The sequence below is a fragment of the Struthio camelus genome, chromosome 2 (genome assembly GCF_040807025.1).
Source record: "Struthio camelus isolate bStrCam1 chromosome 2, bStrCam1.hap1, whole genome shotgun sequence".
Lineage (NCBI taxonomy): Eukaryota > Metazoa > Chordata > Aves > Struthioniformes > Struthionidae > Struthio > Struthio camelus.
Genome location: NC_090943.1, coordinates 158,644,911 through 158,669,086, shown reverse-complemented (window position 1 = coordinate 158,669,086; position 24,176 = coordinate 158,644,911). Strand labels below are relative to the sequence as shown.

Here is a 24,176-nt window from a genome sequence, read left to right as displayed (position 1 = left end):
TTACGCGGGGGGGGTCGGAGGGGACAGACACGCCGAGGTGTCAGGTGGTTGTTGGGGGGGGGTCGGAGGGGACAGACACGCCGAGGTGTCGCCGCCTGGGGCAGCCCCGCCGCGGCTCTGCCTCTCGGGGAGCCATCACTCTCTCTTCCCCCCCCCAACCCCCCCCCCCGAGGCGAGGCGGCACGGCACAGCACCGCACCGCCCGCAAGCCAAGCAGCACAAAACCCGGGAGGCGACGCCGGGCAGAAGGCTGCAGGATGGCTCTAGTTTCTTGCCTTTCTCCCCTCTCCCCCGTCCCCCCCCCCTTCCATCCTGTCTCCCATATAGTTTTAGGGACGCGTCCGGACACGCGGAAGAACCACCGCTCCCGCCCGCCTCGCCCCGCCCTGCTGGCCCCACGGCCAACCAGAGAATCAACCGCGCCGCGTGCGCCCGCCCGGCGTCTCCGCCTCCGCGGCGGCGGAGCGGGCTGGGCGCGGGCTGCGGCGCGGCGCGCGCCATGCGGCGCCGCGAGGAGGTGGACGCCACGCTGCAGACGGCCAAGCTGAACGCGGCGGAGCTGCTGCCGCCCGTGCACTGCCTGCGCTTCGGCCCGCAGGCGGGTGCCGGCGCGTGCTGCCTGCTGCAGCTGGAGCCGGGCCTCTGCGCCGAGCTGCAGGCGGGGCGCAGGTACGGCGGCGCGGCGCGAGCGCCCCCTGGTGGGCGGGAGGGGTTGCGCCGCGGCCCGCGGCTGCCTCGCGGGGCGGCCCCGCCCTCCCCGGCGGCGGCGGCGGGAGGCGGGAGGCGGGAAGCGGGAAGCGGCGCCTGAGGAGGGCGGTAGCTCAGCCTTGCAGCTGCCTCGGCTTGAGTGTAGGCTGAGAACCAGCCACACGTATAAGAAGCTGGATAGAGCAAGCGTAACGGGTGTTTCTGACGTGCTGGGGTTACTTCAGCAAAGTAACTGTTGTGGGCTGGCAGGTTAATTAGAAAAGAGAGGGAAGGCAGTGGACGACCCGTATTGTCGCAGTGCGAGTCAGTGGCAAAGCCAGAAGTGAAGCTGAGGCCTTGCTGTCAGGCTGTGTTCAGTCCGATCAGAGCGGGGGGCTTTCGTATTCACGCCTCCCGCGTCCCGGCTGTGGCATTGCTGAGCGCTCTCTCGTTTGTTTGTTGTTTTTTTGTACATGGAAAAATCAGATTTAGGAAAAACTGCTCCAGGAGAGGCTGATAGCCCTAGCAGAGGAAGAGAGTCTTGCGGGGCATACGAAGATGGGTGCCTAAAATTTTGGTGCAGAAAAGGAGATCGGTCTAACAAAATCTTGTTGACTTCTGAGCACTTGTTACTGGGACTCTTTTCCTTACAGTATCTGGACATTACACTAGCAAACAGCATAGCAAAGGGTATACGATATTAACATGTGCCTTTGGTAGGATGATTATGTGACAGCTTCTGACTCTGGACCAAGGATAGGTTCTGGGAAATTGTTTTTCAATGGTAGATGCAGTTTAAAAATTCCTTTACTGGGAGCAATGCTGGTTACATAATATGATAAAGAAGTGTTTAAAACGATACACTGGAACGCTCTCTAAAGAAATAGTCCTTGAGATGTATGTTAATAAGCGTACATACTCGCTGGAATATCCCTGTGATATTGTTGGTTAGAGGCCTGATTCCTCCTGGGGACTGCTTTGGGTGCAGAAGGGGTTTGTTTTTGGAGTTGAGATTGGCAAATTGATTAGATGGAGTCTGACCTGAACTGTGTTAGCATAGCCTCGGGGGAACCGAGCGCTCCCCTGTTGCAGCCCTGCTTCATGTCCTCGCCAAGAGCCTCTGTGTAATCACACATGTGAGCTGGAGAGGGGGATTTCCCTTGATTCTTTGTGCTGAGATGTTGTAGACCATGGGGTTTTTTTCCTCCCCCGAATTAACTGCAAGAAATTCAAGTATGCTTCTCGGAGGGAATTGTGTGAAGGACACTGCACGATTGACTGTGCTACTGTGTATTTCCGTGCATTATTGCTTGTTTCCTTGGGCCAGTTTCAGTCCTTCTTAAAGGAAAACTGTAGTTGTAATGTAATTCCTAGGATTAATGAACTAGTCTTTGCTTAAGGCATCACTAAATCAATGTTATAGGGCTTCTTGTGTGCCTCAGCAGTTGAAGGGATAAGATTTTAATCTGCACAAAAGCCTGGGTTGGCTACCCTTTGGGGTGAAAAACAGGACATCAAAAAGCATGGTGTTAAGATACTTTAGACTGACAATTACATCTTCACATTTTTGTATACTATGATTACTGTTACCGAGTTTATGACTTGCTTACCAACATGCAAATTTTAAAAATCGACAAATTTAATAGGTGCTCATGCCAAACTAGAGGTAAGAGTATGTCTTTATTTTTGTGCTAATTTCTTTCAGCCTAGTAATCCGTGGTGAAAAGGATGAACAAGCCGTATTGTGCAGCAAAGATAAAACTTATGACATGAAAATAGCAGATACATCAAATATGCTCTTGTTTGTTCCTGGCTGCAAAACTCCAGAACAGCTGAAGGCAGATCAAGAGTCTTGTAATATTATTCATTCGCAGGTATACCTTTCTGGGGTTTTGTTTGTTTGCTTTAATTCTCTGATTTCTCATTCTCTGTAATTGCTTGTATTTTACCCAAGATGCTAATGTGAAACCCTTACTACTTATATGTGGAATTCATTTGCCTAAACATAGGCTTCTAATGCCATTTTAGATACCTTGTGGTATAGGTCAAGCTACCAACTGCCACTCCAGAAGGACATGGGTCTCCTGTGGGTTCTTTGTGTATCTGACAGCCCCATAAGGATGTGCTTATAAAGGCGTCTTATACCCAGGGAGCACGCTGTACCTTACGAAGTCCAAAAGGGCCCTAGGGCCCTTTTCAAGGCAGCTGAACTTTTATCAGTAATACGTGATAAATATTGTTTCTAAGAAGTTTAAACTTAGTTTATTTTTAGTAGATAACGATTACTTGTGGTAAGTATTAAAAGGTTTCAAAGAATATCTAATTTCTCAGCGTTAGCAGCTATTTTAAAAAATAAGCTGTTTGCAAATTGATTGTTATGAGTGCTTTCCCCAAAAGGCAGCTTATACAATGTGATGCTTGAATACTATTTTTTAAATACAGAAATATGTTCAAAAGTGACTCTCTTTCAGCCACCATCTGGAAAGGTTTGTTGGAGTGGATGCTTTTAGAGTTCTGGGTTTAAAGAATTCATTGTTCTCTGCTCTTGTGAACTGTAGTTAATAAAATTCTATTAAAAATAGTTAGGAAAATATTATTACTTGCTCATTATTTGCTGTAATGACTATAATGGCATCATTGAGGAGCAGTCCTGCTTGTCCTTAGATGAACGTAATACTCAAAACCAATATCGTTTCTTCCATGAAATGGCAGCAGTTCAGCTAATAGGAAGTTAATTCAAATTAAAGTGGATTAATGAGAAAATAATATTATTCCATATTCTCTTTTTCTGTGTTTAATGATATAACTCATTCTCTGAAGTTATACATGTCAAAATAATACAAATGTGATTTGATTAGGAATTATTTTTAGAGTTTTATATTTAAGAGCTTTCTTAATGTTTTCAAAAACTGTACATTGTGTATTAACACTGCAAACTCTGTGGGAGATAGCAAAAGATCCTATGATTACTCAGTAGTTTGGGGGCTTATCTCGTGATAGTGTGTACAAATAGCACTGCTATTCTTTAGAGTTCATCAGTGCTGCTCTTTGTACCACTTGGAGGGCTAGTACTTAGGGCCAAAGCGTCTGTAATTTTATTTACCTTATATAGACTAGATCTAGTTGTGGACTTTGAATTCTAAATTAATATGATTTATTTCCTTTTCTATGTAGAGTACCGTCTTACTCATTTCCAAATTGCTCAGAAAAGAACTTGTCAGAAAAAATTTTAACACTTATGTAAATGCTATTCCTCTTGGAGAAAAACGGTAGAATTTTCATCAGGAATTAAATAGGTATCAGAAAGTTATGCCAAACAAGCTATGGAATAATCAGATTAAAAACTATGAGCTTTCTCTGTGTTAGAATTTGGATAGGACTTGTTCTACATACATGATGTTTTCTTATAGTTGATTTAAATGGAACATTATTTTAAACTTTTTTTTTTAACTGACAAGCTTAAAAAAATCAAAAGTCTGTTGAAGTGACTATGGCATTTTTAAAATACTCTCTGGAGGCTTTTTGATGAAAGGTTTTTTTTATAAGAGACTAGAGTTTGGGTCAGGAGTCATGAACCTGGAGCCTTTTCTGTCTCCACCGTGCTGTACCCACCTCTGTTGGCTTGGTAAATAGTGGGAACGCTGCTGAAAGGGCTTCTGTATTCTGTGCTTCTCACAGAATCTTCTAGGAACTCCAGGGCGTACCCTAGGAAACACCTCAGGATTCCTCTGAAGGTAAAGCTGTATTAGATTCGTATTATTAAATTGCTTACACCTGAGCTTTGAGTTGCTTGCATTAAATCCATCTTTTAAAGCAGAATAAGGAACAAAGATGTTCTGTTAGTTGCATGCAGGTGTGGCCTTGTTGATGTCTGTCTTCCTTGTACTTACATCTTAATGAATCATCATATCATTAAAAAGACCATGAAGTAGCGTACTAAACAGGAGGAATAGGGAAGATGAAAATGGGATAATACAGGCATGGTTTTATGGGATGCCCGTAGTATTAAGGGGAAAAGAAATGTTGTCAAGGATTGTGCAGGACTCTATCCCATCACTATATCTCATTATGTGAATGCAGAGATGATGTAGAAATGGTCTCTTTGTTGTATGCGCCACAGACATTTTTATCAACAAACTGTAGACTTTTATTCTTTATTGCCAGTGGTAAAATTTTATATTGGAAGTATTACAGTGATTGTCTCATTCCTAACAGAGCAGTTAGCCTGTTTAAAAAAAGTTCGTGTTCCCAGTGACTAGATTAAAAGTTTTTGGTGGTAATTTTTTTGTAAGTTGCTTTGAATGCATATGATAGATTCAAATGTTTTAAGTGTCTCTTCACTTTCTCACTGTAGATTGCTGGCTTTTCCAATAACTACTGGGAATTAAGGAGATGTCGACCTAAACTGAAGAAACTGAGGAAGCTTTTAATGGAGGATCCATATGAGGGGCCAGACAGTGGGAAAGATCAGACTTCGACTGTTTCAAAGGTAGGCAGCTCAATGACTCACTTTCTTGTAAATGGTAATGGGAAAATTGAAGTGAAATACATTCTTAACCAGAAAGATATCTTTGCTCACATGTTTCATGCTGCTGGTTTGATTTTGTTTTTTGTTTTTTGTTTTTTTTTTAAACCTACCACTCTAAACTAGGTGGCGGCTGTTAGCATTTCCACTGATTGTAGCAGGTAAGTTCTATAGTAACAGCAGGAGAAGGGAGGACACTGAAAGAGATGGGAGATTTCTTTTTTTAAATAGAGAGTTTTCTGAGCACAGTCTCCAGAACCTTCTATAAACTTGCTGGGAGTTGCATGATTACTAAGGTATAATGCAGCTTTTCCTTCTTCTTTGAGGCTGTCATATATGATGTGTATGACCCAGATATGAAGTCATAGGAAGTCCACGTACGAGTGCCTTGCCAATCAGTAGTTTATAACGACAAGTAGCAGCAGGCAGTGCAGAGAATGGCAGTGATCTGGAAACAGAGAATAAGACTAACAGTACAAGAAGGGCACAAATATAATACTGTCCTGGTTCCCTTTTATGTTTCCGTGAAATCCAGTTTGGGATCTAAATAACTACAGAAAGACCTGGACTGTGTAGCGTATAATCTCAAATATATGGGGTTTTTTGTTTGTTTATTTTTCAACTTTAAAAAATGGAAATGGTGGTAGTTTTAAAGTATATTACACTGAGGCTTGGTTGAAGCTGTTATTGATAAGCCACGTGTGCGTGCTTGGATGCACACGCATACAAGTTACGTTTCTCCCTTGAAGAGAAATACTTGCCTCTCTCTCTTTCTGGATGATGTCAGACTATTTTCTGATCAGTTCCAGCATCTTTCCCCCAGCACTGCCTTTCTACCGTTTCATTTTTCCCACCTACTTTGAGCCAGGCATAGAAGAGCACAGCAGCAATATAAGGGCTGGCAGAGAGGCTTAAGTTGACCAGATGTTATAACCATTGATAAAGGCTAGCGATTCAAAATAAATGTCTTATGCAATAATATTTATTGATAATATTACATGAATATTATAAAACAATATCACTGTGTCTCCAAGCGTTACTGCTTAAAGTTTGAGGTCTGACCTTCTGCAATTGTTTCGAAGGAAAATTTGTTTAATATATCAGCTCAGAACAACTAGATGTGTCTGATAAACGTAGATGAATCTCATCTGCGTCTCTGGTAGAACTTTGAATGATCTGAAAACTCTCCATGGGAAAGCTCTCTCTTTTTTCCTATAGCTTCTAATTCTGACCGGAATCCCAAACACTGTATGTGAAGATTTCCAATGTGCTTAATATTTTCTGAGTATTGGCAACTAATAAGCTGCTTTTATTCTGGCTGAAAATAAGTTATTAATTTTGGTAGCTTCTCACGGTTATCAGTTGTTCGTACTGTATCATACACAGAGAATCAAAGAGCCACAGCGCTGTAAGGAAGCCTGAAGCGTATGGATATGATTTAGCAAACTACAGGAGAACTTTAGAAACATATACCTTGTTTGGGATGTTTCAAATTATAATCCTGGATTTCACAGTGAAATAGCAAGGCATAGGCAAAAGATCACAAGTGTGTGTGTTAATGTATTTTAATATGTGCCTTACTGTTCCCTGGAAACAGCTGTTACATGATGTAAGTCAATCTGTTCCATTTCATGTTTGCAAGGGGGACATAGTTGATAAAAGCATCACAGCTGAGAGAAGTGGTTTCTTAAGAAGGCTAATTTGGTAGCTGATAGGGTGTTAGCCTGTCCTGACTTCAGCGGAAACAAATACTAGGGACACCTATGCGGGGTCATTGCTGGCTGTCAGTATTTCACTCTCAAACGTACTTAAATACTATTGGAAGATGTATTTGCTCTAAATTGCTAGTAGTGTTTCTTAAAGTACTCTGTAATATGGAGTTCCCCTGTTGAAATACTGATGCAAGTTCAATCCTGCTTAGTCTGATGATGTTTCAACGTGTTGTCTAATAGGAGTGAAATGGAAGAGAGAGGAGTCTTTTTTTACCAAAATTTTTTTTTAATAGGCAGATATGTTCCGAACTTAGTGTTGATTTGTTCCATTTTTTTGTTCACATAGCCAAATAGACCACAGCCCTTTAATCAAATCACATTTATGTTTTTCTGCTAGCAAATATTTTTACACTATGCTCAATAAAACTTTAATATTAGAGATAATTAAAAAGGCTGTAAGGTGAATAAAGGAATTGATGAAGCCCTATTTCCTATAGATTTGTGTCACGTATTTCTCTCATTACCTCACTTACTGCTCGTGATACCTCCTGTTCTTGCCATGTCTCATAACCCATCACCACAGTATCCACAGCACCTTCCCATCTCACCAGGTAACTAGTTCACCAGAAGCTGTGACCAGTTCTGAGCTACATATCTGGTAACTGGTTAGCAGACCTCAAAACACGATGCATAACTTTTGAGCTCATGCCAGAGGCTTTCCCTCAGTGGAGGCACTAAGTTGGAATTCTGACATCTATCCAAAAGCTGGAGGGGTGAGAGTTGGATAAGGGACTTGTTTTGCTCCCTTCTTCTTTTTTTTTTTTTTTTTCTCCAATTTTTTTGATTCTCAAAGATTAAAATATGTGATTTAGTAAAGACTAGGCACATTCGCTTTTCATTATCGCTGTGCTGGTTTTATTTAGGATGCTTACTCGTGCTAGTTTGACATTCTGGGAACAGAGGTGTGTTACTGAGGAGCGACACAAAGACCTCTCTGTTGTTAGACTGGTTTTTATATTGAATAACCCTTTGAGAAACTGTTGTAAATTACAAGAGAAGTTTCAGAGAATGTAGTAAACCTTAATAAATTCAGATTCTGGGAAGGGAAAGAAAATTGATTTTCTAAGTCCTGTTTTCATTATGTTTTATAATGCATTTAGCATGCTTGCTAAAGTGAAGATGGAGTAAGGATAACTTGTTTCCCCTCCCCCTTCTCTCCTCCCCCCCCCTCTTTTTTTAATTCTTCTTGCAGTACACTACAGAAGATTTATTAAGCCTGGTTCAAGCAAGTGAAGAAGAAATACTGCACCATTTGCAGGTTATAGATGCCTGCAGAGTTGAAGGTATTTGTCTCTACAGAATATTGTTGCCTATGAGAAAAAAAGCATGCTTTTTTTTCCCCTTCGAATATCTACTATATTTTCATTTTCTAAGGCTCATTCCACATGCTCATTGGTCCAGGTGCACATTAGTCGTTAGCTACGTTCAAGGTCCTATGAAGCTGATCGAAAAAAAAACAAAAGAAAACAAAACAAAAAAAAACCCCACCTGAACTGAGCAGGCATTGACTAGTCGGGCTCTTCCCTGGGGTAATTCCTCTGTGGCTTCTACAAACACTGGCAACAGAGTATTCCACCCATAGCCTGAACCTTTTACCTGATTGCCCCCTCTATGGGTGCTTTCTCTATACCATCCCATTAGGCAGTTGAAGACAATCCCGCAGAGAGACTTTCCTGGTCACTTACAACTGCGTAGCACTATTGTGCCAGTTATGGACATAGCTAGTAGAGCACTGACTGCACTTCTAAGGTAATGGTGGGTTGTTTTTTTTTTTTTTTTAATAGAAAGTAAAAAGAAACATCTGGAATAAGCTGAGTATTGAGATTCGCTGTCCAGAGACACCTGAGTGGCTCTGCTGGGCCCAGTTTCCCTCAATTTCTGCTTCGTCAGATCTGGATTTTTATTGACTTTGCTGGACCTGAGCTAACCCTCTGCAGAGCCAATGCATACGTGTACTGGGTTCCCAGTTCTGCTGGTTCCAGGAGCACATTGCTGGGACATTAGATGTCATTCTGCATTACAGGAGTTCAGTTAGCAGGGTTCATTTGTTTGGGCTTTGCACTTCAGGAAGGTGGTTAAACTGTTCCTGGATCACAGCTGGCCCAGAAATTGGTGTGGTTTGGTTCAAGCAGTTCTGTGCTTGAATTAATAGTTTTTCTGGGTCCGTTTCATTTTAGGATGGGATTAGAACTAGTCTCTTGGTATCTGTGGCAGTTAATCTACAGAAACATGGGTAAATAATTAAGAGTTCATGATATTTTTGTCTCTTATGTTTGCTATTCTGTTCTTTCTCTTACTCTGAACCCTGAAAAGGTCAGAATACTGTCTCTGCACTTTGAAAAGGTGGAATCTGTATGCCAGAATTCTGTTATGTGTCTCATGGGAATATAAATTGGGTGCTAATATTTCCCTTCTGATGGTGTTACGTGGTTCTCTATTTGGCAGGATATTGGAGAATTCTAGATTTTGACTATGAGGTAAAGCTCTTGAATCATGTGACTCAGCTAATAGACTCAGAGTCCTGGTCTTTCAGTAAGGTTCCTTTAAATGTCTGTCTTCAAGAACTCGGACCTTTAGAACCCACGTAAGCCTTTTTTTTTTTTTTTTTTTAGTACGTAAAATTGTCTATAATCATTATTAGCATTAATGCTTATTCGAAGTATAGTCTTATCTATTAAACTCTAGATTCCAGTTACTGTGGTGTTAATAATATATTTTCTTTGGCTCTGAAACATGCAAGTGTATTAGTAGTTCTCTGTTGTATTCACCTAGGAAAATATGACTGTTACACATCTTTGGAGGCATGAATTACTTCCAAACCTTCTAGCATCCAGCTAGTTCTGCCAACTGATGCGAGGCAGGGTCGGCACCTATCTCCTTATTTCTTTTAAATATATTTTGTGTCCAGACCCAGAGACTAGAATTTCTTGTTTTGTAATATTTGAGCTGAGTTAGGATAAACAAAACTTCTCGTACCCTTCAGTCAGCCATACCTATTTCTTCTTTTCTTTCCTTTTTCTTCTTTTTTTTTTTTTTTTTAAGCCAGCCATTACTAGTTTTATGTAATGAAGATGTAACACTTGAATAGTAATGACTAGAAAGTAGAAGACATTTTTGGAGATGAGATGCCTCAAAATTGCTAGAGAGGAAGACTGAAACACGATTATAGATTTTAGTAAATGCTAAATTAACTCCATCTCTCCTTTTTGTTAAAAGGAAACAAAACAGATGAGGACTAGTTGCTGTTTTTAAGATCTTATTAATTTATTCTGTTCTGCTCTGATGATGCATTCCATCCTTTGTTCTTCTTGATTTTTTACAATGCCTACTCCTTCCTCTTCTTCATTGTAACTGTTTTGGTGGTGTGCTAATGAAACAGATTGGGCAAGATCACAAGAAATAGTTGAGAGTGTTTTCACACGTAATTTTTAAATTGTACGGTATTTGTAATACGTGGGAAATGGTTACAAGTAGTTTTATTTCTGTTTTTGTTTATTTTTTTTTCAGAGAGATGATAGAACATATTCTGTTAAGCTATGGAAGGAAATACACTGATGGAGGTAACTGTGGAAAAGCATATGGGTTTCAATTTTGCAAATAGTGGATATAAAATTGTTCACGAATTACTGAAGATTTTGTTAGGATGACCCAAACAAATTAATTTACTACAATGCCAATACAGGGAGGGAGGTAACACGGAGCTAAAAATCAGTAAAATTGTTAGAGAAAGTTGCATAGGAAAAAGAACTATTAAGCTGTAGAATACAATATTAGTGAAAATTGAGAAATTAATAGAGGTACCTGAAGTGATGTATTAGATGTCTTCAGACGATAATTTTGTGATTAAAGATAGATCTCTGGTATAATTTAGATGGGATCTTTTTTAGTGGAATTAATTATGTAGCTATATAAACTACTTTGTCCTGCAAAATGTCGTAGCCCTTTGATGTAACATACAGACAAACCATGTATATTTTCAATTTCACATTGTAATGGGAAATTGGAAAAAAGGCTGCTTGGAAAGGCAAGATTAAACCTAAAAAGGAGGTGCTGAAGGCTCCTAAATGCAGTTTTCTGCACATGAGCTAAGACAGCTAAACTTTCAGACAGTGGAAATCTAGGGCTCAATTCATTCAGTGTTAACCACATTCAATTCATCAAGTCATAAAGCAAAGCACCTAGTGCTATTTGAGACAGTCCTACTGTCCTGTCTAGGATGCCTCTGTCGGCTAGTCGAGAAGGACACAGGTTCTTGCATCTAACCTCTATCTGAATTCTTTCTCATCACTTCTTTCATCTCACCCTTGACTGAAGCAGGAATTGGACTCAACCTTAAAGGACATAGGAAAGTAGTTGTAGTGACACGGATCAACTTTTTTAGTATCTTTAGACAGGTTGCACAAGGGACCAGTTTGAATTGTGGGAAGTCTGTAGAACTGAAAAGGTGGAAGGCAGTGTTTATGCCTGTCCTTGTTCGGAGAATTTTAACCAAGGCAGTGAGAATGAAAAATTCTTACTGCTTTCATTATATTAATAAGGATGATTGGGGAAGTGATGGTTTTGTTACATTGGTCAATCACAGAGAGCAAACGCTATTAATACAAGCTATTCAGAAGTAGGAATGAAAACTAGATAAGAGAGAGTGAGACACTGGAGAAAAGAGATATTTTATCCTGGGGTGGGGGACAAGCAAATATATTGGTATGAGTGAATACTGTGGCCAGAACAGTGCTGCGCACATAGTATTCTGAATTACTTGTCCTTCAGAATAGGGAAGATACTGTAATTTAGCCAAGGATTATACCAAGCCAGGTTACTCCCCTGGGAAGAGGAGGAGGAGGTTATTTGGTCTATAGAAGACCATAGAACAGAATGGAAATACGAGGGTATTCTCCATACTATTATCCAAAAAGCAAGAACCTAAGATGTTCTTTTTATTTCTTATCAGGGGAAGTTTATTTTGAAATGAACGAGGATAAAATATGCAGAACTATAGCACAAATGCTTTTGCAAAATGCAGTTAAATTCAATCTGTCGGAGTTTCAAGAAGTCTGGCAACAAAGTGTCCCTGAAGGGATGGCTACAAGGCTTGATCAGCTCAAGGTAAAAAACATAAAGAAGTATGGATTCCTTTACAAGTAGGCTGTTATCTGACTTGTGTGATAATGGAGAAATGGAGGTGGTTGGTGGTGGTGGTGGTTTTGTGTCAGCTTCCGAGCTAAAGCACTTTTTTGTGACATCCCCTATGATCATCAGTAGTGTGGACTCATGATGCTTCAGGTTTCTGGTGAGAGTCTGATCTATCTCACTATCTGAAAGAAAGTTGCAGTTGTAGAGTTAATACTTGTAAATAAAACAGAAGCTGAAACTACTGTATAACAGACTGTAATGACAGCCAGGAGTGTTGCAAGGACTGCAAAAATCCTTTTCCTGAAAGGAGATGGAGAGATGTCATGACTTAATGGGTTCCCCCTATCTTCTTGTCATACAGGGAACGACAAGTGCTGCATATATAACAGCACCTTAATTTTTTTTCTCCACCTGCACCTTAATTTTTTTTCTCCACCTTGCCTCTGGTATTGCAGTTTCAGAAGGCTCTGGAGACATAAAGGGCAATTTGAATGGATTATTGCCAGAAGGAAGTTTATGTTTTGGGTTTTTTATTATTATTTATTATTTAACTGTTTCTCTGATTCTGATCTAACAGGGTTTGGCTCTTGTGGATAGAAACTCCAGACCAGAGACCATCTTTCTGCTAAAAGTAGAAGACTTACCTGAAGATAATCAGGAAAGATTCAACAGCTTATTTAGCATACGGGAAAAGTGGACCGAAGTGGATATTACCCCTTATATACAGTAAGGATATATTAAAATACAAGACTGTATTTAAAAACAAATGACACAAGCATAAAGAACTGTGATGTAATTAGCGTTCATATTCTGCCTTTTTTGCATGGCTGACTTTTTATCAGCTATGATTGCTTTAAATACTACACCTTTTATTTTAGATTAATACAAATTCTATATGAATAGTATTATAAACACCCCCCCCCAAAAAAAAAAAAAAAGTCAAATTGTATTTGAGCCTTTGGTAAAAAGTTTATCCCACCAAATCGAAACAGGGTATCAACTCTGTCTCATTTGATTGAGGCTGAAATGTAATAACCATACTAGTTCAAGGGATAACACCCCCCAAAAGTTATAATCAGTCTCCATATTTACAACTGAATAACTGTAGAACAATAGTGCTTCCTGTGCTGTATCCTTTGTTCTTTCGGTGGTTAACATTTTAACATTTATATTACGCTGCTGTCTGGAAGGTCCAGCCAGGACACGTTTGAGCAGACGTAGATGGTAACCCAGACATAACTGCATCAATCCATTAGGAGGGTCTCTGAAGTTACTGTAATATAATTAGTAGTGCAAAGCCTAACTGTTTTGCTTGGTTGCAAACCTTTAAAGAATAAAAAAGTTAAATCTTACAACAAAACACAAATGCTTTTTTCTGAAGTAAATAATATGGGTTTGTCTGTTGCTTAAATGTAATAAGTCAAGCCAAGCTGTCAATTTCAGGTAATTTTAGAATATTATGTGACAGCTGCACCAGTAATTTGTTTTTTTACAAGACCCCAGTCCAGCTTATTGCTGTGTTTACAATTATTTTTTCTAAATCCATGTGTACGAGAATATCTTTAACACCAGTGTAATCTGCTTTATTTCCTCTATAGAGACTTATGTGCAGAGAAGCAGACAGTTGGTGCACTTCTGACCAAGTATGCCCGTTCGTCAACGCTGAATGGTGTTAAAGTTTATAATTCTAGAAGACCCATCTCATAAGGAGTCTTATTTTAAGAACTGAGGATACTGAGTGGAATGACAGTGTTGCTCCTTCCTGTCTTCTGCAAGAGGGAGTCATTTATCAACTTTATACAGTGTTTTCAAGTCAAGGCAGCTAAGTTTCTTGAATGAGTTCTATTTTCTGCTCAGCTAGGTAGAATGCCACAGAACTTGCCTCTTCTAAGAAAGCACACTGTCTGCAGCCTATTCTCGCCTTCCTTTCCTCATTTGCTTTTCTCTTTGTAGATGTAGTCTCGCCAGGATTCAAGCTACTCCTTGAATACGCTTTAACCGTCTATCCATACCCTGAAGACCCTGAATACAATAAAAATTAAATTTTTTACCATAATATTTGGACATAGGTTTTCAACAGCAAAATGGAATGCTTAGTCGTTTGCCTATTAGTGAATGCTCTTAAACGTTCAGATTTTATAGCAATGTTGACATTTTGAATGCTTTATACTTCCACAAGCTCATAAATAATTATTCCTGACTGAGACTACACTAGTCGTAATTTTGGAAGGTGGTTGTTCTTGTGGTTATGTTTTTGTGAATAGCATTTAATGGAAAAGTATGGGTGTTTATTGGTCCAAGCTCTTAACATCTTAACACTTGGCAAAATTACCTTTTAAATATTGCAAAGAGCAAGTTTCACAACAGTCAGATTTGTAAAATCCAGTTTGAAGATGTGGAAAATTATTTGGACGTTGTGTTACAAACTGTGTCACTTTCTATAAACTGCCATTGGAATGCAGTTAATGTGAAATTAATGGTTCATGAAAGACTGTCTTTGCTTCAAAGATAACTTACCAAACTTTGTAATATGGTTTTTGTTGTTCTAGCGAGTAAGTACACTTTGAAATTGTGCCTTGAAAACTTAGGGTGGAAGAGTATTCCATATATATCAATGAAACAGGAGTTGCTGTAGTACTGCCACAGAATGGAGTGCCTGAAATTAAAATTTCTTAGTTAGTAAAAAATTGTTTGCACTTGTCACTGAACATTAGTATTTTTTTCAAATATTATTAAATTGAACTATTGTTGTTTTAGGTAGGTTGCCACATAAAACTCGGATGTAATGTGTGAAAGGTCTTGGAATGCCTGACATGCTGTGAGCAGTGGAGAGGAAAGAAATTAAAAATCAAGATATAACTCTTAAAAATGGATGCGCACATCCTAGGAATTTTAATATAGATAAGGGCTGAATTAAAAACTATTTGCTGAGCTCTGCTTCTTGCTTACTGATGCAGGATTGATGCCCTCTGTTTCATACTTCCGGAGTGTACGATACAAGTGTGTTGTTTGACCCAGTTGAGTAGAAACTCTGGTGGTTTTTAACGTCTCTCTTCCTGGAAGAGGTGCCTGTTCAATGCCTGCTTTCAACAGCTGTGGTCCTTTCCTTGAATAGCCCCAGATGCGCCATCCTCAGAGAAACCAACACCACTATAAATATGAAAGTCTTGGAAATAACTTGAGCTGCTTCATATAAGTTTCTTTAGTTGAAATGCACAAAATAAGTCATAGTGTTGCAGTCGATGAGAAAACAATTTATTTTAAAATTGTTTTTGTTTGTGAAATGACTAAGAATTTAAGTATTATTTGAATAGTGCTGTGTCATAATACTGAGTGCAATGATTCAGGTTTATGTAAATTATCTTTGCATAATTCTACGTGTTTGTGATACTTCTAATTTGGTTTGTTAAACATTCAGAATGAGATGATGCCTTCTAAATCTCAAGAACTTCTCTTTGGGGAAAGAGAAGGAAGGGGATAACTTTATTAGCATATTTGATGCAAACGCTTCCTGTAATATCGCTGCAAGGAAATTCTGTTAGTGAAAATGCTGGTACCAAGAGCTTTGCAAGCACGCAAGTGATCGGGGTGGATTTTATGGGTAATCATCTCAGACTACTAGGAGCTCTGATTCATGGTCCCTGGTGGATTTAGCAGCAAGTTGGATATGTTACTGTATCCACTTCAGAAGCAATACAACTAAATGGTGACTTCAAAGCTGGCGGTTTTCGCAACCACAGTGAGCCTTGGTAGTCTGCTGTAAGCGTGTTACAAGCTGCAGCACGGAGTTGGGGTGTGCCCAGTTATGGCCTCCATAAAAGGGGATCCTCCGGCAAAATGTATGACAGACAGCGTTGCAGCTGCAGTAAGTTTAAGAATGTAAGTTGGAACCAAAATTCATTTTATGGATCTCAGCCCTACGGCACAGATAGGACTGCTGGCAAACAAGGGGCTGTGTTGTGCCCCGGAGAGAACGGGCTTTCCACCCCTGATGCCCGTGTGGTAAATGGAAACCTTCGTGGCTAGGACACGGTGGAGAAAATAAGCAAGTCAGGATGTTGCAGTATTGTGGAGGGAGTTTGCCCAGGAGGACCGGGCCTCTCCTTGCCGCTCCGCCGGCCTGCTGGACGAGGCAGGCGGCGGCGCCGCCATCCCGGCAGCGCCACGGCACAGGCCAGGCCCCGCGGCGCCTGGGTTGCCGGCTGCGCCCTTCCTCCCGCGGCCAGCGGCAGCGCCTCGGCCGGGCGAACAGCCGTGCTGGGACAAGGGCTCCCTGCCAGCCCAGGCAGCGCCTCCAGCCGGGGGGCGAAGCTCCCGCGACGGCAGGGAGGCCTCGCTGCCGCCTCCTCTCCGCGCCGCCATGACACGGCGGGCGGAGGCGATCTGCGCGTGCGCGAACCCCGCGTCCCGCGCCTCGGCGCGCCGCCGCCCGCCCTGGGGCCGCCGCGCGCATGCGCAAAGGCCTCCCCTCCCCCCTTCGACCCTATAGCCTCCTCTGAGTTTATTTTTCCCTTTTTATTATTTTAATTTTTTTACACGCACGACGGCTTCCGACAGCTCAAACCCGGCGGAGGAAGACTGTCTGCCTTCAGAAAAGAAAGCCGCCTTGAAGCTGGATGTGACCTTTCAACCGGCGGGGGAGGGAGGTGAAAGGTTGCTAACAAAATGGCGGCCGCTGCTGCGGCGGGGAGCGTTGGCGGCGCGGGGCCCGGCGGGCGCGGTGCGGAGCGCGGAGCCTCGCTCGGCCTGTAGAGACCGAGCCGCGCCCGCGGGGCCGCCCTCGCCCGCCCGCCGGCCGGCGCCCTCCATGCCGGCCGGCGCCCGCCCGCAGCCCCGCACCAGGACGAGCCGCTGCCGCCGCCCGCAGCCTCCGCAGCCTCCGCAGCGGCCATAAGGCCGGGCCGCGGGCGGCTCCCGCTCCCGCCTGCCCCGCCGGCTCTCCCTGGAGCGGGGACCCCTCGGCCGGGCCTGCCCGCCCGCCCGCCCAAGGCGCTGCCTCTTGAGCCGTTTGGTGTCCGTAGCTTCTCCGGGGAAGAAGCCAGCGGCGTCTCTGGACTGGTACCGTTCCCCCCCCCCCCCCCGGTGGAGAGAGGGGTTGTGTGGTACGCTCACGAAAGGTTATGCGGAAAGCCTGGATGTTGTTCGTGTTATAATTATGGTGCTTATTCGAGCTGAAGATGCCTGACGGTTGGGAGTCACAGACCCACTGGGGCGATGCGTGATCAGATACGGCGTGACACAGGGAAAAAGCTAAGGACCCATCAAGTGAGGACGATGTTGATGCCTGTCTGACGGTCAGCAGTGTGTGCTTAGTGCTGCTGTTCAGGATGAATAGGAAGAAAGGAGACAAGGGATTTGAGAGCCCAAGACCATATAAATTATAAGTATCCATTTTTTTCAAAATTGTTGTACTTGAGACCAATGTGCATTCGAAACAGACCGCAGGCTGATCAGTAATTATCCACTGATAGAAGGCTGGAACTATAGTTTGCAGTATAGCAATATATATGTTGTAGATACTGTATCGTGTAATCTCATGGCCAGTGAACTATGTCAACCATGCAGCCTCTTCTTCTTTTTTTAAAAAAAAAAATTGCATTATGCATTTAAATTTCCAAACAATATCGGCACTACAGATCATACTATCATGTTTCATTCTTAGCATTGGCTAGGAGTTCACGCTCTGGTCGTTTGACATAACAGATTTTTTACAAATAAAAAGGAGTTCAGAGCACCTTGAACATCTGTGGCAAGCAGCTTTACTGAGTAAATCAGCATTTTTACACATTCGTTGTTTTGATTGTAACCAAGCTGTAATGCAGTTGGTTGTTAATTGCAGCGGATTTCTCTGTGTTTGTTCCTCTTTGATTTTTCTGTAAATCTGTTAACACAGATGTATTTTAAATAGAATTACTCCTATTAGCATATGCATTTTAATACGTAGATAACATTTGAATCCCTCATTGGAAACTAGATGCCATCATTTTGTTGTAGAGATTTCTGTGGCACTTACTGAAATGAAGCAAAGTCATTTGTTAATGCACAAGTGTACTAGTGCGTGCACATAATCTGTGACGTGGCGTAAAATTTGAGTACTTGTGAGGTTGGAACTTGAGTTAGGACTGGCAGTACTCTAAATTCTGATGAAGATGCAACACACTACAGAAAGATATAACTTTAAATAACTTTTTTAAAAAGCTGGAATTATTATTTTATCTCCCATTCATACAGAGTTTTATTTACCAAGTGTTCAGATACATGATTCAAAAATTGAGCATGCATCCAACTTGTTTAAAATACCCACCTTGGTTAATATATATATCACCATTATTTAAACAAATAAATTCCTATGACATATTAATTGTAAAAACATGCTGTAGTATATCTTTTTTCATGTATAGTACCTGCTTCTGTAAACTATGTGTGAGAGTCAACTTACCGGGTGAATGTTCTGCATAATCTCTGGTTGCAAATACTACAACTGAATGCCATTTCTAATATTGCGTGTTTTAAAGTGTTAGACCTTGATTTTATACAATTAGTAATGTTATGTTTTTACATATTCTTTGATGATGTTCAAAAACTGTGTTGTTATCCTCTTGTATTATCAGTAATATTCACACTGATGTGATACTTTGAATTTACTGGAACTTTTCTAACTTTGTGTAACTTCTTTTCATGATTTGGTTTGGACCACTTATGTAAGAGACTTGGATCTTTCTGAATTCTCCCTATGATAAGTATATGCTGTATGCAGTATATCTTTTGCAATATTACCTTCTATATACTATCTATGTTACTATGTTTATACACACTATCTCTCTCTATATACGTACTGTATGATTTCTTTTTTTTTTTTTTCAACTGAGTTAAAATGTCATTTAAAATGTTGATATTTGTCCACATCCCCACTTATTTTAAATTCCTTTTTTTTTTTTTTTCCAGCACGACTCACCAGGTAGTTTGTATCAACAACATAAATTTTCAGAGAAAGTCTGTTGTAGTAAGTACTTTTTAAAATAAAATATGAAAGTGGAAATAAAAAGTATGAATTTTCTTAATGTTTCATAGGAAGCAGTTACACACAAGCTGATTAGGTTCTTCAGCTTCTTTACTTTATTTGCTTTCTAGTCAGCTGCCTCTCATAAGTCTGTCATTTCTTGAAACATGTATCAGATAAGACATCTTGTAATAATGAACACTTTAACCTCTGCAAGGAGAACTTTTCTTAGGAGGTCATTGCATTTTTAGTATTGCAAAGCAATTTGCAGTTCACTGTCAGTTGACATTAGATATAGGGTTATAGAGTTTTGTAGCTTCAACTGAGTTCACTTGGACTTTGAAGAAACTTCACTGCTTTCAGGCTGGAACTCGTTGGAGCTCTTTGTGAATTTAAGTATCTACCAAAATGGATTCTGCTTAGAGTTTAAAGATCATTGTTTCAAGCTCAAATGCTGGAACCTGAAACACGGTGATAGGAAAATATGCTGGTAACTTGAAATCTAGTCAGTAGAGGCACATCATTTCCAGAAGATTCATTTTTTCACTTGGTTATCTTGAAGTTGTTTTTTAAATTTCGTAGCTAGGGGAATTCACCTGGTAAATTTATTTTAGGCGCACAGAAGGGAAACACAATTCCCTTTTTGAGTGCAACATTGACATTTGCATTAATTTTCCCTATGATTTTTCCTTTGAAGATGCACTAATAAGAACTGATACTTTATATTGTATTTCTTTACTTCTCTGTGAATCGATAAAGATTTTAACAGAAGGTGTTGATTTGTGTTTTCATAGGGTTATGTGGAATTAACAATATTTCCCACGGTTGCAAACCTGAATAGAATCAAATTGAACAGTAAACAGTGCCGGATTTACAGAGTAAGAGTCAATGATTTAGAAGCAGCTTTCATCTATAATGATCCAACGCTGGAGGTTTGTCACCATGAGTCAAAGCAGTAAGTGATATGTTTAAAACTGCGGATGTAGTGTCGTCTTTTGCTTTAACCGTGACTTATTTTATTTTACTGGCAAGTTTTACCGGATGATTTCCTTATGGTAATGTCATTGTCAGTCAGAATCCGTTAACATTAGGTGTGGTGATTTATTTCAGGGTATAGTATTTATTCTTTTATTCTTCTTTTTTTTAACTAAGATTTCTGTGTATTGTTTTGCAAACATATTAGAAGTTTTTTAAAAAGTACTTGATGGAGGAAAAAAATAGTGAATACCAGTTGTGCTGTCAGTGCTTTAGGCCGTTGTCCTTCTCATATGTTTTTCCCATGGTAAGAGAGTATCTTTGGCTAAAACGTTTTGTGTGTGTTAGACTTAATGGGTGAGTTAAGATTTATACACACACAGTTTTACACTCCTGCAACCAAATTTTCTTTAAATGAATTATTGTGGCAATAGCATTTGTTTATGTTCTTGTACAGATCATTTTAGAGTGATATAACTACATTCATGTGAAAGTTGCACAGAAGAGGATTGCCCTTTGGTTTTGAATGTTTGTTGGATTTTTTTTTTCTTTTTTTAACTCCAATTTGCCAAAATCAGTATAAGTTTGTGTAGATCAAGACCATTATGTTCCAATAGGTTTGTCCTACAAAGTGATTTTTATGATTTATGATGCCAGGGGAGGTAGTTTTTGGTCCTTCTGATCTTTAAACAGAGGAATTTTCAAGCTCCATTGAAATTCTTGGGAAAATTTGGCCCTATTTCCTAACAAGATTGTGTAAGCATTTTTTTTCTGATTTTTATTAAATATGTTCAGAGAATCATACGTGTAATTTGCTTATTACTTCAAAATAAGTAATAGGATTAAGGCTGTGACTTTGACAGCTAAACCATTGGACTAATAAACTAAGATGCTTATTACTGTCCTTCTGGTATTTGTTGTGTCCCCTTGGAAAGTGATTGCTCTGAGAGATTTGTTAGCTAGAAGGATAAAAAGTGCTCAGTTATCTGCTTCAGTGGTGAAATCCCTGTGATTAACTTAAAAGTTTTCAAGTTCTACTCTTAGATAACACTACCTCTGTTTGTGATGTATTGTGTTTGCCAAAAAGTAATACTTAGCTTAGAAAATACAGCCCTCCTAAACTTCCGCTGCACCAATTTGAGATTCTCGGCCTTTGACTTTAATCATCTGGTTTCTTTGCAGCTATTAAAGTTCTTAGCCTCCTGTTTTATTAGTGCTTATGAGAAAAAAGAAAAAGCAAGCTAATAAATCTTTCTAATGAAAATCAGTAAGCCACTGTGGTTCTGTTTAAGTATATTGAGTAATTGGATACATTTAAATTAAATTTAACTTGGTTAGCTTGTTGACCAGCATTATGAATTGTGAATGCCTAAAATAAGGTGCATTAAAAAAGAATGTTCTAGCTTTTAGTGCCGTAGAGCAAGTTCAACTTTACCTGACTTCCCAGGAAGATAAGGTGTTTTCCATCTATGACAATGAGTTACCTAATTCGGGGCATTCAAAACTGGAAATTGTTGTAGTTTAGAACACAGTGCTGAGCTTCAAACATGCGAGACACTTTGAAGTCATGTAATAAAGCTATGAGGAAGAAGCAGTGTTTTAAATGAGTGGATAGAGGACTCCATTATATTTAGAAAGGGGTCAGAAGAGGTATCAGAGATAATGCTGTGAAGCTATATCATTTTGTGGATAAAGTCAGTTTCTTCATTTAACATCCTAGTGATGTAGTGGAGCACCATCCTTTATTTTTCTTATCCTGTTCAAGAGCAATGAATGAAATTTGAGGACAACGAACGCAAAGTGAAATACTGTTTCATACAGGGTGAGAGCAGCCTATGGAATTTACTGCTGCAGGTTTTCGCATTTCTATTAGAACTTTATTAAAAAGTCCTTGTATTTCATAACTCTTGTTTTATTCACAGCTTTGAAAGACAGAGGTCACCAAATATTCTTCACAAAAAAACTAGCATGCGTTTTTTCCTTTATATCAGAAGTCAAAGACTTAAATGCTCTCCAAAGTGTCACGGGAGGTACTTGGTTTTTTCCATTGAAATACCTGGCCATAATTAATACTGAGTCAGATGGCAATTTTGATTAAATACAGTGTCTGTGCTCTTGTGACAGAATTTCAAGCAGAAATTCTAGATATCTAAAAACTCTAAAATTGGTACTTCCAAATGAAGCTCATCAGTGGGTTGCCTCTGTCCTTCTTTACAGGGAAATGCTTACAAGTCAGTCTGTGCTCTACTGGCTGTCTCTCTCGCAGAATTCTCCTTTGTCATGGCATGTTTGCCATGATGATGTCTTTCATACCCTTGCAGCTGGACGAGGCATGTAACTATTTTGAACAGGCCACCGATTAGTTGTCCGATTTCTTTCTAATGTTACAAGGACAGTTAATTCTTGCACTGCTTTCTTTGGTAGCCTGTTGAACTAGTAAATGTGAAATTGAGATGATTCCTGGCAGCCTATTTTTTTATTTAATTGTTCTATAATTTTACACTTTCCTGTGGTAGGTAGCAAACAAAAAATGAATTCCATATACAAATACCCTTTTGCTGTTGATACTGTTTTTGATGTTGTTAGTGTTAATTTCTAAAAGAATGCATAGAATTTGTAGAAAAATTATTAATGTTTAATGGACTCTCTCTTATTGTCAAAGATAGTATGTTTTAAGGTTCTCTTGCTCCCTTAGTTAGTAGCAAAATTGCACTGAAAATGGAAGAATCTGTATCTAAAGCCGTTGTAATTATTTCTCTGGGAAGACTTGCTATAGCATCTGTGTGAGGGTATGTTCCCTGCTATAATTGTAGACTCCTCTAGGAAGAAAGAAGTTTAGAATATAAATGATTCTGGTTGCTGTTTAAGGCCCGTAAATGTAGGATAAAACTGTATTTTCAGTAGCTGTGCTTTATAAATAGCCTTTCCCGGACATGAACAACGTTAAACTGAGCATTTTGTTACAAAACTTTAAAAGATGAGGTATGAGGAACTTTAAACAAGTGAGGTCGGGAGTAGGGGGAGTTTGGGAGCCAGTCTTTGTTACGTCTTTTGTCTTGAGGGCCAGAAATATCATCCTGAAAAACAGGAAGGTCGTCACCACCACGTGAGAAAAGAGTGAGGTGAAGTGGTTAAACGTACCTTGTTTATGTTGTAAAAATTCTGGCGTCCACGCAAACTTAAGAAAGTTAAAGGAGGATAGGGAAAATCAAGACTAAAGAAAGCTTTATCTAGGAAATTTAAGCAAAGCCAACAGAAATAGTTTCTGTCTCACCATGATGAAGTTTTTACTGCTTCCTCGGTGATAATTTTGTCAGATCAGTTCTATGTTCTGAATGTCACCTTCAGTGTGTTTTCAGGTCAAGTGATACTTGTGCATTTTATCGTCTCTTAATGCAGCATCATTGACGTGTGGTCTCTGTCCTTTCACATTGTTGGTGTTGCAGAAGGTGGAATAAACTTTAATAATACTTTAATTATCTTATATGTTGTCACTTCTATTGAATCATTGAAAAAACTCTAGAAAAATTATTAAAAATTAATGAATTTTCTAGAAAATGTTAGAAATCTTTCATTAGTACATGAAATATATTTTCAGCTCTGATGTAATTGCCAGTTTGTCTGGTAGTCCCAAACAGTAATTTCAGGTAACACCTGAAAGAACTGTTAAAACATCATCTAAAAATATTTTGGTCTCCTCTCTTGTAGTTTCCTCGTGTGTGTGTGTGTGTGTGTTTTTTTGGTCAAGATGACATAGCTTTTTGGTATCTGTATAGACGGATGAACTTACATAACACAGTTGCTTCCTGCTTGACTGTTCAAGCAGTTGAACGATGCTGTAAAGTATAAAACAATTCATAGAGTTTTACCATTTGTACACAAGGTGGCGGAGAATCCCACTTAGCTCATGCTTTTAAGGAAGGGTTTGAAATCTGGCAAAGACTGCTTCCAACCTGGAAACAGTGTTGGAGCATGTCTGTTTGGGTCTTGCTTTGGAGCTGTTGTCGTAGAGTGTTGCAGCCACTTTCCTCCATCTCTTCTCCCCTTTCGAAACTCCTTGCAAAAGGTTGCTTTCTCGAATCTGTCA

The 24,176-nt window shown here is 40.0% G+C and overlaps 2 protein-coding genes across 7 annotated transcripts in view; both read left to right on the top strand.

Annotated features, from left to right (window-relative positions):
• The first annotated feature begins 389 nt into the window (after window positions 1–389).
• On the top strand, window positions 390–14,801 carry DSCC1 (DNA replication and sister chromatid cohesion 1). The gene is made up of 9 exons (XM_068933179.1): window positions 390–669; window positions 2,393–2,561; window positions 5,042–5,176; window positions 8,177–8,267; window positions 9,430–9,568; window positions 10,492–10,544; window positions 11,933–12,087; window positions 12,692–12,840; window positions 13,713–14,801. The coding sequence occupies exons 1-9, from the start codon at window positions 500–502 to the stop codon at window positions 13,819–13,821; spliced, it is 1,170 nt and encodes a 389-aa protein (XP_068789280.1). The 5' UTR covers window positions 390–499; the 3' UTR covers window positions 13,822–14,801.
• Window positions 14,802–17,123: 2,322 nt separating this feature from the next.
• The window catches only part of TAF2 (TATA-box binding protein associated factor 2), a 62,062-nt gene continuing 55,009 nt past the window's right edge, over window positions 17,124–24,176 (top strand). For 4 of the 6 annotated variants that reach the window (XM_068933178.1, XM_009682898.2, XM_009682907.2 and 1 more), the window contains exons 1-3: window positions 17,124–17,494; window positions 19,063–19,117; window positions 19,909–20,069. In XM_068933178.1, coding sequence (XP_068789279.1) covers window positions 17,442–17,494; window positions 19,063–19,117; window positions 19,909–20,069 — 269 coding nt within the window. In that variant the 5' untranslated portion in view covers window positions 17,124–17,441. Of the gene's footprint in view, window positions 17,495–18,843; window positions 18,864–19,059; window positions 19,118–19,908; window positions 20,070–24,176 lie in introns of those variants that run through there. The other 2 variants (XM_009682916.2, XM_068933177.1) reach the window with 2 other exon arrangements.

Coding starts and splice junctions, on each gene's coding strand:
- DSCC1 (XM_068933179.1), top strand. CDS start 500: ATGCGGCGCCGCGAGGAGGTGGACGCCACGCTGCAGACGGCCAAGCTG. Junction 8,268..9,429: donor AGATGCCTGCAGAGTTGAAG/GTATTTGTCTCT, acceptor TCTATTTGGCAG/GATATTGGAGAATTCTAGAT. Junction 12,841..13,712: donor GATATTACCCCTTATATACA/GTAAGGATATAT, acceptor TTTCCTCTATAG/AGACTTATGTGCAGAGAAGC.